The sequence below is a fragment of the Callithrix jacchus genome, chromosome 12 (genome assembly GCF_049354715.1).
Source record: "Callithrix jacchus isolate 240 chromosome 12, calJac240_pri, whole genome shotgun sequence".
NCBI classification, from domain to species: Eukaryota; Metazoa; Chordata; class Mammalia; order Primates; family Cebidae; genus Callithrix; species Callithrix jacchus.
Window position 1 is genome coordinate 13,352,229 of NC_133513.1, and position 12,501 is coordinate 13,364,729.

At 45.9% G+C, this 12,501-nt stretch overlaps 1 protein-coding gene across 1 annotated transcript in view; it reads left to right on the forward strand.

The window, feature by feature from the left end:
* The first annotated feature begins 311 nt into the window (after positions 1–311).
* Positions 312–12,501, forward strand: part of BMERB1 (bMERB domain containing 1) — a 162,383-nt gene continuing 150,193 nt past the window's right edge. The window contains exon 1 of the mRNA XM_002755898.6: positions 312–574. Coding sequence (XP_002755944.1) covers positions 379–574 — 196 coding nt within the window. The 5' untranslated portion in view covers positions 312–378. The remainder of the gene's footprint in view (positions 575–12,501) is intronic.

Sequence of the window (12,501 nt, forward strand, 5' to 3'; positions counted from 1 at the left end):
CCCCTGCATACTTCCCAGAAAGATGGATCCGTCGCCCACAGATAGAGACGGGCTCACCAATCGCACTCAAAATCCGCAGCCCACTGACAGCTCTTAAGCCGCCCACAGTGCCAGCCCCGTGCCAAGCATCACCAGGGGCTCTGGAATGGGCAGGGGCCCTGTTCTCACTTCCTTTGGGTTGGTTTTTAGTTGTTCTGTTTGTTGTTCTTAGAGTTATCACCTACCACTCTGTCTCCCTACCCAGCCCCCAAACCTCCCCTCCCAAGGCTCCACTGCGCATGTGCCCTACATCCCTCCTCCTCCTGGGTACCAGTAGGCGCTCCCGGGCGCTGGCGACGGAAGAGATGGAGCCGCGTCACTGGCACCCGGCCCTTTAAAATGCTGCTGGCTGGAGCCGCCTCCCTCCCTGCAGCCCGCAACGGGGATGGAGTAAAGGGAGACCCGTCGACCTGGCCGCGGGGATCAGCGATGGAGTTAAAACAATCTTTGTCTACACATCTGGAAGCCGAGAAGCCTCTGAGGCGCTATGGGGCGGTGGAGGAGACGGCATGGAAAGCGGAGGGACTGGGGAGAAGTGAGTACTGGGGCGGGGGGTGGGGGGCAGCGGGGGATCAGCACGCCAGAGCGGGTGGTCACTGGAGTGCGAGGAACGCCAGCAGCGGACCCAGGGAAGCGCCCCCGCAGCGGGACTGGCAGCGCAGGGGGGATGCGCAGCTCTGCGCAGCGACGCGCTCTCCCTGTGAACAAAAGGGGGAACCCTCTGGGCTGAGCCTCACCGGGAGGCTCCGGAGATAGCCAGGCAGCTAAGGCAGGAGCTGGACTTGAGAGTCCGGGATGCGTCAGCTCACAGCTGGTCCTGGAAAGTCGGGTCTTTCCCGCAGCCCAGGGAGGAGGATGCTTTCTCCGCCTGGGCTGCGCCAGGGCGCTGGAGACGCAGGACCGTCCGGGAAAGCACCCACGTCCCTGGAAGGGGGGAGTGTCCGCTGGGTTTCCGCTTGCTTTCTCCCCCCGCGCGAGGTTTCGGGGTGCACCTAAAATTCTCATCTTGTCCTCCCCGACCTTCCCTGGGTCGGGGTGGGAGACTTGGGGCGGTAAGAGGGTCAGAAGATTAACCATGAACACACGGTTCTCCTTTCTCTCTCGACTAAAGTCTGCTTGGGTACAACCCTGGAAGGCAATTTCAAAATTGACCGGCCGTATTTATTTACTGGTTCTCTCTGAGGTGTGTAGATGCCAACATTTCTAAATAAACGAGGAATTTTTATTTTTCATTAATGGGATACAATAGTTCAAACTCCTTCCCTCAAAGAATAGAGGCAGCGTCAGGGGCTCCAGGGTTACCGGAGATCCCTGCAAACCCGGGGGCTCTGCTCTCACTTGGCTAGCCCACCAGGCTGGGAAGGAAAGGCCCTCTCGTCCTTCTCAGGGACCCTGCAGCTTCCTGCCTCGGCTCTGGGTCACTGCTGTGCGCTCTACTCCGGCACGGATCCCTGAACTATGTAGGGCCAAAGTATTGTTGAATGTTATCTTCTCCTGTCCTCACCTAGAAGAAATTGTGTGTGCATGCTCTCTTTGTCTATACCTGTAATTATCAATTCAGAAAATCTTCCTAGAAGGGCTCAACTGTGTTCTGATTTTGACAGGTTGAAGTTGAAATCACAATTGAATGTCTTAGTGGTTCATCAGCTAGGATGATGCCATGGCGCTGCCAACCTCTTTCCTTTATGTTTCCTCCTTTTTTTAAATCTTGTACCTTCTTTCTGCTTCATCCTTTCAAGACACATTAACTTGGTGCGTTGGGATAATGTCAGGGCATCAGGGCTGAGGGTCTCCATTTCTTTATTTAATTTTTAAGCGGACATAGAAAGTGTCTATATTTATGATGCAGGCATACAATGTGTATTTTGATGCAGACATACAATGTGTATTAATTACATCAGGGTAAATGGGGTATCCATCACCCCAAGCATTTATCCTTTCTTTGTGTTACAAACAATCCAGTTATACTCTTTTTTTTTTTTAAAGCCCAGCTGTGTCACTACTTATACTCTTAGTTTTTTGTTTGTTTGTATTTTGAGACGGAGTTTCACTCTTGTTGCCCAGGCTGGAGTGCAGTGGCACAATCTCAGCTCACCGCAACCTCCGTCTCCCGGGTTCAAGTGATTCTCCTTCCTCAGCCTCCAGAGCAGCTGGGATTACAGGCGCCCACCACCACACCTGGCTAACTTCTGTATTTTTAGTAGAGATGGGGTTTCACCATGGTGACCAGGCTGGTCTTGAACTTCTGACCTTAGGTGATCTGCCTGCCTCGGCCTCCCAAAGTGCCGGGATTACAGGTGTGAGCCACCGCACCCGGCCTTTTTTAGTTATTTTTAAATGACAGTAAATTGTTGACTATAGTCACCCTGTTGTGCTATCAGATACTAGATCTTATTCATTCTATCTACCTATATTCTTGCACCCATTAACTACCTCTATGCCCCCACCTCCCAATACCCTCCAGCCTCTTGTAACCGTCATTCTACTCTGTATCTCCATGAGGGTCTCTGTTTCTTATAAGCTCAAAATAATCTCAACGGTGGCTGCCTTTTTTTCTTGATTACCATGAACTGAGAACTTTATTTATTTATTTATGTTTGAGACAGAGTTTTACTCTTGTTGCCCAGGCTGGAGTGCAATGGTGTGATCTTTGCTCACTGCAACCTTCGCTTCCCAGGTTCAAGCAATTCTCCTGCCTCGACCTCAAGAGTAGCTGGAATTACAGGCATATGCCACCATGCCCAGCTAATTTTTGTATTTTTAGTAGAGATGGGGTTTCTTTATGTTGGCCAGTCTGATCTCGAACACCTGACCTCAGGTGATTCACCTGCCTTGGCCTCCCAAAGTGCTGGGATTACAAGCATGAGCCACTGTGCCCGGCCTGTACCAAAAACTTTAAATGCATCATTTCATTTAGAAATGACCTCCTGCAGAATCCCTTGAACCCAGGAGGCGGAGGATGCGGTGAGCCAAGATCTCGCCATTGCACTCCAGCCTGGACAAGAGCAAAACTCTGTTTCAAAAAAGAAAGATGAAAGAAAGAAGAAAGGAAGGAAGGAAGGAAGGAAGGAAGGAAGGAAGGAAGGAAGGAAGGAAGGAAGGAAGGAAGGAAGGAAGGAAGGAAGGAAGGAAAAGAAAAGAAAAGAAAGAAAAGACCTCCTCTTGCAGTCCTAAGACTCCCCTTGCATAGATTTAAAAAACAAAAACAAAAAACTGGGCTTGTTAGGTGATCTGACATTTACGTGGCAGAACCAGGATCAATCTCGGGTCTGTTGGACCCCAGAGCCTCCTTTTAACATGAAGGTTTGTTGCTTTCATGGTTTCAGAAAACTTCTTAAGTCTATTGAGATAGTTGCAGACCATACTCAGTGATTTTATATATATGTGGCAGCCCTGTAGGTCTCTGAAGCTTACAGAGGCCTTGAAAAAATGCTGGGTCCATGCAGAATAGAAGCTGTTCACAGGAGTGCTGCTTTGAATGTTCACTCTGTGCCTTGCTGGCTATGCGACTTTAGGAGTATTGCTAAGCCTCACGCTGCCTTCATTTTCTGAAAATAGAGATGATAATAGTACCTACCTTATGGCTTTATTGTGAATACTAAATGAGATGATGCATGTGGAACTCAAGTGCTCGATATATATTGTTTGCTTGCATTCTGTTAGTGCACCACATTTATAGAAAGAACCTGCTTTTATTTGCAGGGAATTATGTAAAGCAACACTCTGGACTGAACCTGCAATATTGGTCAGTTCCCTAATAATGTTCTTATAGCTTTTCTGTTTTGTTTTGAGACAGAGTCTAGCTCTATTGCCCAGGCTGGAGTGCAGTGCTATGATCTCTGCTCACTGCAACCTTTGTCTCCCGGATTCAAGCAATTTTCCCACCTTAGCCTCACGAGTAGCTGGGATTACAGGTGCCCGCCACCACACCCAGCTAATTTTTGTATTTTTAGTAGAGACGGGATTTCACCATGTTGGCCAGGCTGGTCTTGAACTCCTGAACTCATGTTGACCAGGCTGGTCTTGAACTCCTGAACTCAGGTAATCCGCCTGCCTCAGTCTCCCAAAGTGCTGTGATTACAGGCATGAGCCACCTCGCCTGGCCATAGCTTTTTATATTCTTACCATTTTATAAGAAAAAAATGGAAACATGAAGAAAATTTGCAACAAGCGCCCAATTTATAGCAGTTTCATTCCTGAAATTTTTGTACTTCTAAGTCGTATGGGCTGCACACTATTAAAAGTCTGGTAGAAAGCCTTCTCACCCTCTGTTTCAAACCATCGAAGACTGAGTCTTGCTTCCTAGTCAAAGGAAAGAGGAACAGCAACCTCTGTCTTCTGGATTCAAGCAATTTTCCTATCTCAGCCTCCCGAATAGCTGGGAATACAGGCACCTGCCACCACGGCCAGCTAATTTTTGTAGTTTTAATAGAGAGGGGTTTTCACCATGCTGGCCAGGCTGGTCTTGAGCTCCAGACCTCAGGTGATCTGCCCACCTCGGCCTCCCAAAGTGCTGGGATTACAGGCATGAGCCACCGTGCCTGGCAAAACTTGAAATTCTTAAAACACAGATTCAGAGTCTAAGTTTTGATACTTGAATCTGGCAAGTTTTGTTTTCTAGACTCTTTTTTTGTCGGGGGATGGGGGGTGGGGACAGGGTCTTGCTCTGCACCCGAGGTTGGAGTGCAGTGGTGCAATCTCAGTTCACTGCCAACCCCTGCCTCCCATGGGCAAGCGATTCTCCCTCCTCAGCCTCCCAAGTACCTGGGATAATAGGCACATGCCACCAAGACCGGCTAAGTTTTGTATTTTTAGTAGAGATGGAGTTTCATGTTCGCCAGGCTAGTCTCGAACTCCTGGCCTCAAGTGATCCCAAAGGCTGAGATTACAGGCGTGAGCTATCACCCCAGCCTATTTTCTAGACTCTTATTTGCAACCCGGTGGTGTTTGATTAAAGCTTTTTGGAACACTCTTTCAACTCCAAGGGTATCTATGGATCCATTCCATAAAGCCTGGGCCCTCCATTTATTTATTAATGAAGTGTGAAAATTAGTATTTTTGTTTCTATGGCATGACAATTGCCAAGCCAATGTTGTAATGCATGAAATGCTGGAGAAAGAGTCCCCTTAAAAAGAAGGCAAGCTCTGTTTAACTTCCACACATTTTAAAATATTTTATGTTAAACACTGAGTAGGTGTAAATTAAACAGCATTGAAGAGGGGAGGGAGATTGCGGAACTGGTCTTTTTTAGTTAAGGTTGTGTTGACTGCTATTTTTAATTTTAACTATAGTTTTTAGATAAAAGATATATAATGTACTATAGCGGAGAAACACAGAAGGAGTGTTTTCAAGTTAGGCTGAATGAGTTCAAACCAGTCCCACTCAGCTGTCACTTGGTAGATTTGTGACCCTGGGAAAATTGCTCAACGTCTCTGAGTGTCAGTTTCCTCATCTGTGAAATGGGGATAATTGTCATAATATGTACTTGGGACTCTTAGAAGATTAGATATGTATATAATGCATTTAGCATAGGGCCTCACGTGCCGAAAGTGCTCAATCAAGGCTGAATGGTTGTCGGAGGAGGACAGAAGAGGATGGCCCCCAGCAGTATTTGCAGAGGTTCTTTCAAGCTCTCCAGTTACAGCTTTTCATTGCTTCTATTTCTTAGTAAATTCTGGATAATGACTGTATACATATTGCTTTCCTCATGGGAATGCATGGGGAAATAAAGGCTTCTGCACCCTTACAAACCATCCAGTATTTTCTCCTTTGAGAAAGATTCAAAGTAATTGCTCCCAGCTACTTTCAACAGCATCTTTCCATTAGCAGGGAGGTTTTTCCCTGCTCAGTTGGAAAATGTATAGTGACATTTCAGCGTGGTTAGATATATAAAAATACTGCTTTCAACCAAGTGTAATTAATTGAGGGAGACATGCAGACAAGGTGCCTTTTGAAAAAGCACAGAGATTTTCAGAAATATACTTTTCTGCTGTTGTGGCCATTTCTTGATAGATTTGGATGTGTCTTAAAGGATGATCAAATTTTGGACAGGGGAAGTAGAGGAGATGGGAATGGGGGAGGGGAATGCCACAAGAGGTAATAGCATCAACTGGCCAGGCGTGGTGGCTCACGCCTATAATCCCAGCACTTTGGGAAACAGCCAGGCCAATATGGTGAAACCCCATCTGTACTAAAAATACAAAAATTAGCCAGGCTTGGTGGTGTGCACCTGTAATCCCAGCTACATGGTAGCTTGAGGTGAGAGAATCGTTTGAACTCAGGAGGCAGAGGTTGCAGTGAGCCGAGATGGCACCACTGCACTCCAGCCTGGGTGACAAAGCATGACTTCATCTCAAAAAAAAAAAAAAAAAAAAAAGCATCGACAAAGGCATAGTGGTGGAAATAAATGCTCCGTGAGTAGGAGACTGGAATAAAGTGGAAAGCTCAAACTGCAATCTTTCTATAAGCCCAGGGGAGATGACTATTATTTAAAAGCTCAAGGTTGTGTACTGACTAACAATCAGATCGTTAAACTGGCCAGCGTTTCAGGTTTCATAAAAAGTGTGGAGACTGAAATCATGCGAATTGCTGGCAAGCTATGTAACAGATTCTTGGGGAAGGTTTTGAACGATTTTCTTCCATTTTATTACATCTGCTCATTTTATTATTTTATTTTGGTTTTGCATTATTTCTTTTTTTCTGATTCTAGAAGTAATACATGCACTTTATAAAAAATTTGAATTCATCTGAAATATGAAAATAAAACACAAAAAATGACCATCATCTGCTGCCCAGATCCCATCCATTCATTCCATAAATAGGTACTGAGTACCTTAGAAGTGTCAGGCAGTGTCCTAGAGGCTGCAGGTACAGACTTCAGAAAGACCAAGTCCTGCCCTGTTTAAGAAGAATCAAGACCTGGGGTGAGAGTGAAGGTGTCAAGTAATAATAATACACAAGTAAGATGGTTTAGGTTAAAAGTGTTACATAGGAATTTATAGGGGAAGGATATTTTTCATCTGGTGTTCAGGAATTGCTTCTCTAAGGTGGTGACATTTTGCTGTATAAATAGCAGGAATCCAGGCAGTAAATGTAAAGGCCTTGGTGTGCTAGACGAAGAGACAAAAGGCCAGGGTGCCTGTCATCCAGAGAGTCAGGGTGAAGGGCAGGCGAATCAGAGGGGAGCCAGACTAGGTAGGGCCTTTTAGGTCATGGTTAAAGCAAATAAAAAGTCTGAAATGTATTCTCATTTCAGGAGAAACTGCTGAAAATTTTAAGCGAGGGAATAACATGAGCTCATGTTTTTCATGTTTTTTTGTTTGTTTTTGAGATAGGGTCTTGCTTGTCACCCGGGCTGGAGTGCAGTAGTGAGATCACGGCTCACTGCAGCTTTGATCTCCTGGGCTCAAGGGCTTCTCCTGCCTCAGCCCCCTGGGTAGCTGGAATTACAGGCATAAATGCCACCACACTCCATTAATTTTTTTTTTTTTAGATGGAATCTCACTCTGTTGCCCAAGCTGGAGTGCAGAGGCGTGATCTCGGCTTGCTGCAACCTCTGCCTCCTGGGTCCAAGCAATTCTCCTGCCTCAGCCTCCTGAGTAGCTGGGATTACAGGCACCCACCACCATGCCTGGCTATTTTTTATATTTTTATAGGTGGGGTTTCTCCATGTTAGCCAGGCTGGTCTCAAACTCCTGGCCTTAAATGATCCACCCACCTCAGCCTCCCAAAATGCTTGGATTACAGGTGTGAGCCACCATATCTGGTAGCCCTGTTAATTTTTGAATTTTTTATAGAGATTGGGTTTTGCCATGTTTCCCAGGCTGGTCTTGAACTCCTGGGCTCGAACTCCCGGGCTCAAAAGCAATCTGCCTGCCTCCGCCTCCCAAAGTGCTGGGGCTACAGGCAAGAGCTACTGTGCCTGGCCTGGTTTTCATTTTTAAAAGGTCATGTTTTCTACTAGATGGGGAATAAGGCCATAGGGGACAAATGATGATCAATGCAAGCAGCGTTTAATGTAGTCCCTGATTCCTTCCTAATCAATTTTATTTTGAAGAAGTGGTGGCAGTTTTCTTGAGTGTGAAAGGTGTGGCAAGGTCCCCATGGGCTGACCTCTGAGAGATTAAGCTCTGGGTTAAGAATTAGGAGAGGGGGCTGGGCACAGAGGCTCATGCCTGTAATCCCAGCACTTTGGGAGGCTAAGGCGAGACGGGCAGATCACAAGGTCAGGAGATCGAGACCATCCTGGCCAACCTGGTGCAACCCTGTCTCTACTAAAATACAAAAAATTAGCCGGGCATGGTGGTGCGCACCTGTAGTCCCAACTACTCAGGAGGCTGAGGCAGAGGAATCGCTTGAACCCAGGAGGCGGAGACTGCAATGAGTTGAGATGGTGCCACTGCACTCCAGCCTGGCTACAGAGAAAGACTCCGTCTCAGAAAAAAAAAAAAAATTAGGAAAGGGATAGATTCTGCATTGTCTCTGGATAGGCAACTATGTAAATTATTGCAAAACTGTCATAGCAGAGATATAAATATTATGAATATGATACTATCTAGAATGTCCTTTGAACAAGCCCAATTATTTGCACAGTTGGGTAATGTTTGCTCATAACTTTGTTCATAACTGTCTTATTTTTGTTAGTTTCCTTCTCATGTTAATTGAAGATAAAAAATTAATCATGCCTCTTCTTGGACTGATTAGTTATTAAACACATCTTAGTAATAATATCCATTCAATGACTATGAACTTCAGCTTATTACATTCTCGTAACAGCCCTGTGACATAGGGAGAATTATTATTCCCATTTTAAACATAGGGAAGCTGAGGCTTCAGGAGGTGGAAAAACTTGCTGAAAGGCATAAAGCTAGAAGGTGCTAAGCCCGCGCTGCCTCTAGATGTTCCTACACACTCTCTGTTATTCCTGGTTCAGTGCTGGATGCTGTAGAGATAGAGATGGAATAAAACAGTATCTCAGGCTTCACTCTGAAGAGGTTTACAGATTTGGGGAGTGGGAGACACAGCTATAAAGAACACCATAGGGCCGGGTGTAGTTGCTCACACCTGTAATTCCAGCACTTTGGGAGGCTGAGGCAGGTGGATCCCTTGAGGTTAGGAGTTCAAGATCAGCTCGAGCAACATGGTGAAACCTCACCTCTACTAAAAATACAAAAATTAGCCAGGTGTAATGGTGTGCATCTGTACTCCCAGCTACTTGAGAGGCTGAGGCAGGAGAATCACTTGAACCCGGGTGGCGGAGGTTGCAGTGAGGCAAGATTGCATCACTGGACTCCAGCCTGGATGATACAGCAAGACCTGAGACCCTGTCTCAAAACCACCACCACAGGCCGGGCGCAGTGCCTCTCACCTGTAATCCCAGCACTTTGAGAGGCTAAGCCGTGGAGGATTGCTTGAGCCCAGGAGTTTGAGACCAGCCTGGGCAATGTGGCTAAACCCTGTCTCTACCAAAAATACAAAAAAAATAGCCTGATATGGTGGTATGCCTGGGATTCTAGCTACTTGGGAGGCTGAGGTGGGAGAATCGCTTGAGCCTGGGGGGCAGAAGCTGTGATGAGCCAAGATGGCACTGCTGTACTCCAATGTGGGTGACAGTGAGGCCCCATCTCAAAATAAAAAGAAAAAAAATCCTGCTAAATGAAAAGTACAAGTGTGGGCTGGGCATGGTGGGTTATGCCTGTAATCCTAGCACTATGGGAGGCCGATGCGGGCGGATTGTCTGAGGTCAGGAGTTTGAGACCAGCCTGGCCAACATGGTGAAAACTTGTCTTTACTAAAAATACCAAAAGTTAGCCAGATGTGGTGGTACACGCCTGTGATTCCAGCTACTTGGGAGACTGAGGCACGATAATCCCTTGCATCTAGGAGGTGGAGATTGCAGAGATTGTACCACTGCACTCCAGCCTGGATGACTGAGTGAGAATCTGTCTCAAAACAAACAAACAAACAAACAAAAAACTTGTGAAATGAGGGAAGAAACTGGTTCTGACCGGGGAACCACAGGCCAACAGCAAAGATGGGTGTTTGCATTCGGCCTGAAAGCTAAACAAGGTTTCGAAAGGGGAATAGAGTACAGAAGCCCATTTCAGGTGGGATGTCTGCCCTAGGCACAGAGGTGGAAATTCCAAAGGGTTGAGGTACCAGCTTTGTTTTTCTTTCCCCTGGACTTAATGGATCTCTACCAAAAATACAAAAATTAGCCAGGCACAGTGGCGTGCATCTATAGTCCCAGCTACTTGGGAGGCTAATGCAGGAGGATCACTTGAACCCAGGAGGCAGAGGTTGCAGTAAGCTGAGGTTGCACCACTGGACTCCAGCCTGGACAACACAGCAAGACCTGAGACCCTGTTTCAAAAAAAAAAAAAAAAAAAAAACACCACAGGCCGGACGCCTGTAATCTCACCTGTAATCCCAGCACTTTGGGAGGCCGAAGCGGGGAGGATCTGAGCCCAGGAGTTTGAGATCAGTTTCAGGCAATGTGGCGAAACCCTGTCTCTACCAATGCTTCTTTCCCTTGGGCTTAATGGATCCTAGGACTGCCTGTTTCACTCATGTGAATGGGCTTGGGGGCTGGTTGGAAGCCAGCACAGGTAAAGGTTCTCTTTTAGTGTCACCTTTTAGAACTTCACTCACAAGTTCCCCAAAACATGCTTAGATACAATCCATTCATTTCTTCCCCATTCCTTTGTTGTGAGCACTTCCTATGCAGTCCTCGTTTTAGAGGAACAGACCTAGAGGGGTCCTGACTCCACCCTTAAGAAATCCCCTGTCCTACTGTGGTCCCTCTGCTGCTTCCTAGCACTGTGATTTTGGACAATTGGCCTAACTTCCCTAAGCCTCAGTGTCTTTACCTGTAAAATGGGTATAATGATTCCTTTAGTCCCCTGAGAATTAAATAGAATAATGCCAGAAAAGCATGGTGACGAATACGTGTCACTAAATGGTATTGATGGTAACAGTATGAAGGCTCAGCTCGGCTTAGCGGACGACATTTATTAAGAAATGCCTGCCAGCCTGGGTGAGAGGAACTGGCCTCATAGTATAAGTGATGGCCCTGTCACTGAAGAGCAGATGATTTCTAGGGTATTGGTTCTAAGTGTGGGCTTTTGAGTCAGAGAGCCTTTATTTTGAGGCCTGGCTCTGCCATGTGCTGGCTCTGGACTTCAAATGAATTATTTCACCTTTTTTCTGCTGCTGCCTCAATCTTTTTCTATTTGTATCTGTTCTCAATGGTAACCATGAGGAATAATATAAATCCGAAGAAGTTTCTAAATCAGTTTTTGAGATGGGGTCTTGCTCCATTGACCAGGCTGGAGTGCAGTGGCACAACTATAGCTCTGGCAGCCTCAACCTCCTGGGACCAAGTAAGCCTCCCACCTCAGCCTCCCAAGTAACTGGAACTACAGGTGCACATCACCACACCTGGCTAATTTTTAAACTTTTTTTGTAGAGATGGGGTCTTGGTATGTTGCCCAGGCGGGTCATGAACTCCCAGCCTTAAGTAATCCTTCTGTCTTGGCTCCCAGAGTGCTGACATATAGGCATAAGCCACAATGCTTGGCGATTTCACCTCCTGAGCTTTGGTTTGTGCATCTATACAACAGCAACAGTAACTGTGTCTACTTAGGATAGCTGAGAATTCCTGGAGACGCAGATTGGAAATCATTCAGTGCAGAGGCCAGTATGTGACACATGTTTAGTAAATGTTACTTATTATATTATTGGCTTTACAACGATGGCAACAGACACATAAAAAGGTAAACTTGATTTAATAAGGGTGTGTAAGTAGGGGGCTGGGGGCGGGGCAGCTAATGGAGGAAAGAGGAGGGGCTTAGCCTAAACCTGGGGCTCCTGAAAGTTTCCCAAAGAGCTGAGCCTTAATAAGAAAGAGGAGAAGGAAATACATACATGGAATCACCATTAATCATTAGGAAAAACAAATGGAAACCTCACTGAGATGTCACTATGCAGTCACTAGAAAGGCTAAAATTAAAAGGTCTAATCATACTAAGTGCTATAGAGGATGTAGAGCAACTGGCACTCTCAAGCCCTTCTGGTGGGAATGTCACATCAATGGGGAAATGGCTTGGCAATATCTTAAAAATTTAAAAATACACCATTCATAAGACCCAGATGCTGAACTGCTGGGTATTTACCCAGGAGAAATGATAGCATGGGTCTCTCCAAATATTTGTACACAATGTTCATAGCAGCCTTTTCAGGAATAGCCCCAAAATGAAAACAACCCAAATGTGGTATAACCATACAATAGAATGCTTCTCAGCAGTAAAAAGGAACGGACTAAAGATACACTACATAGATGGATCTCAAAATCATTATGCTGAGTGAAAGAGGTGAGAAAGGAAGAAAAGAGTACATACTATATGAGGTCACTGACATGAAATTATTTTAAAAATGCTAACTACTGTATAGAGACAGAAAGTA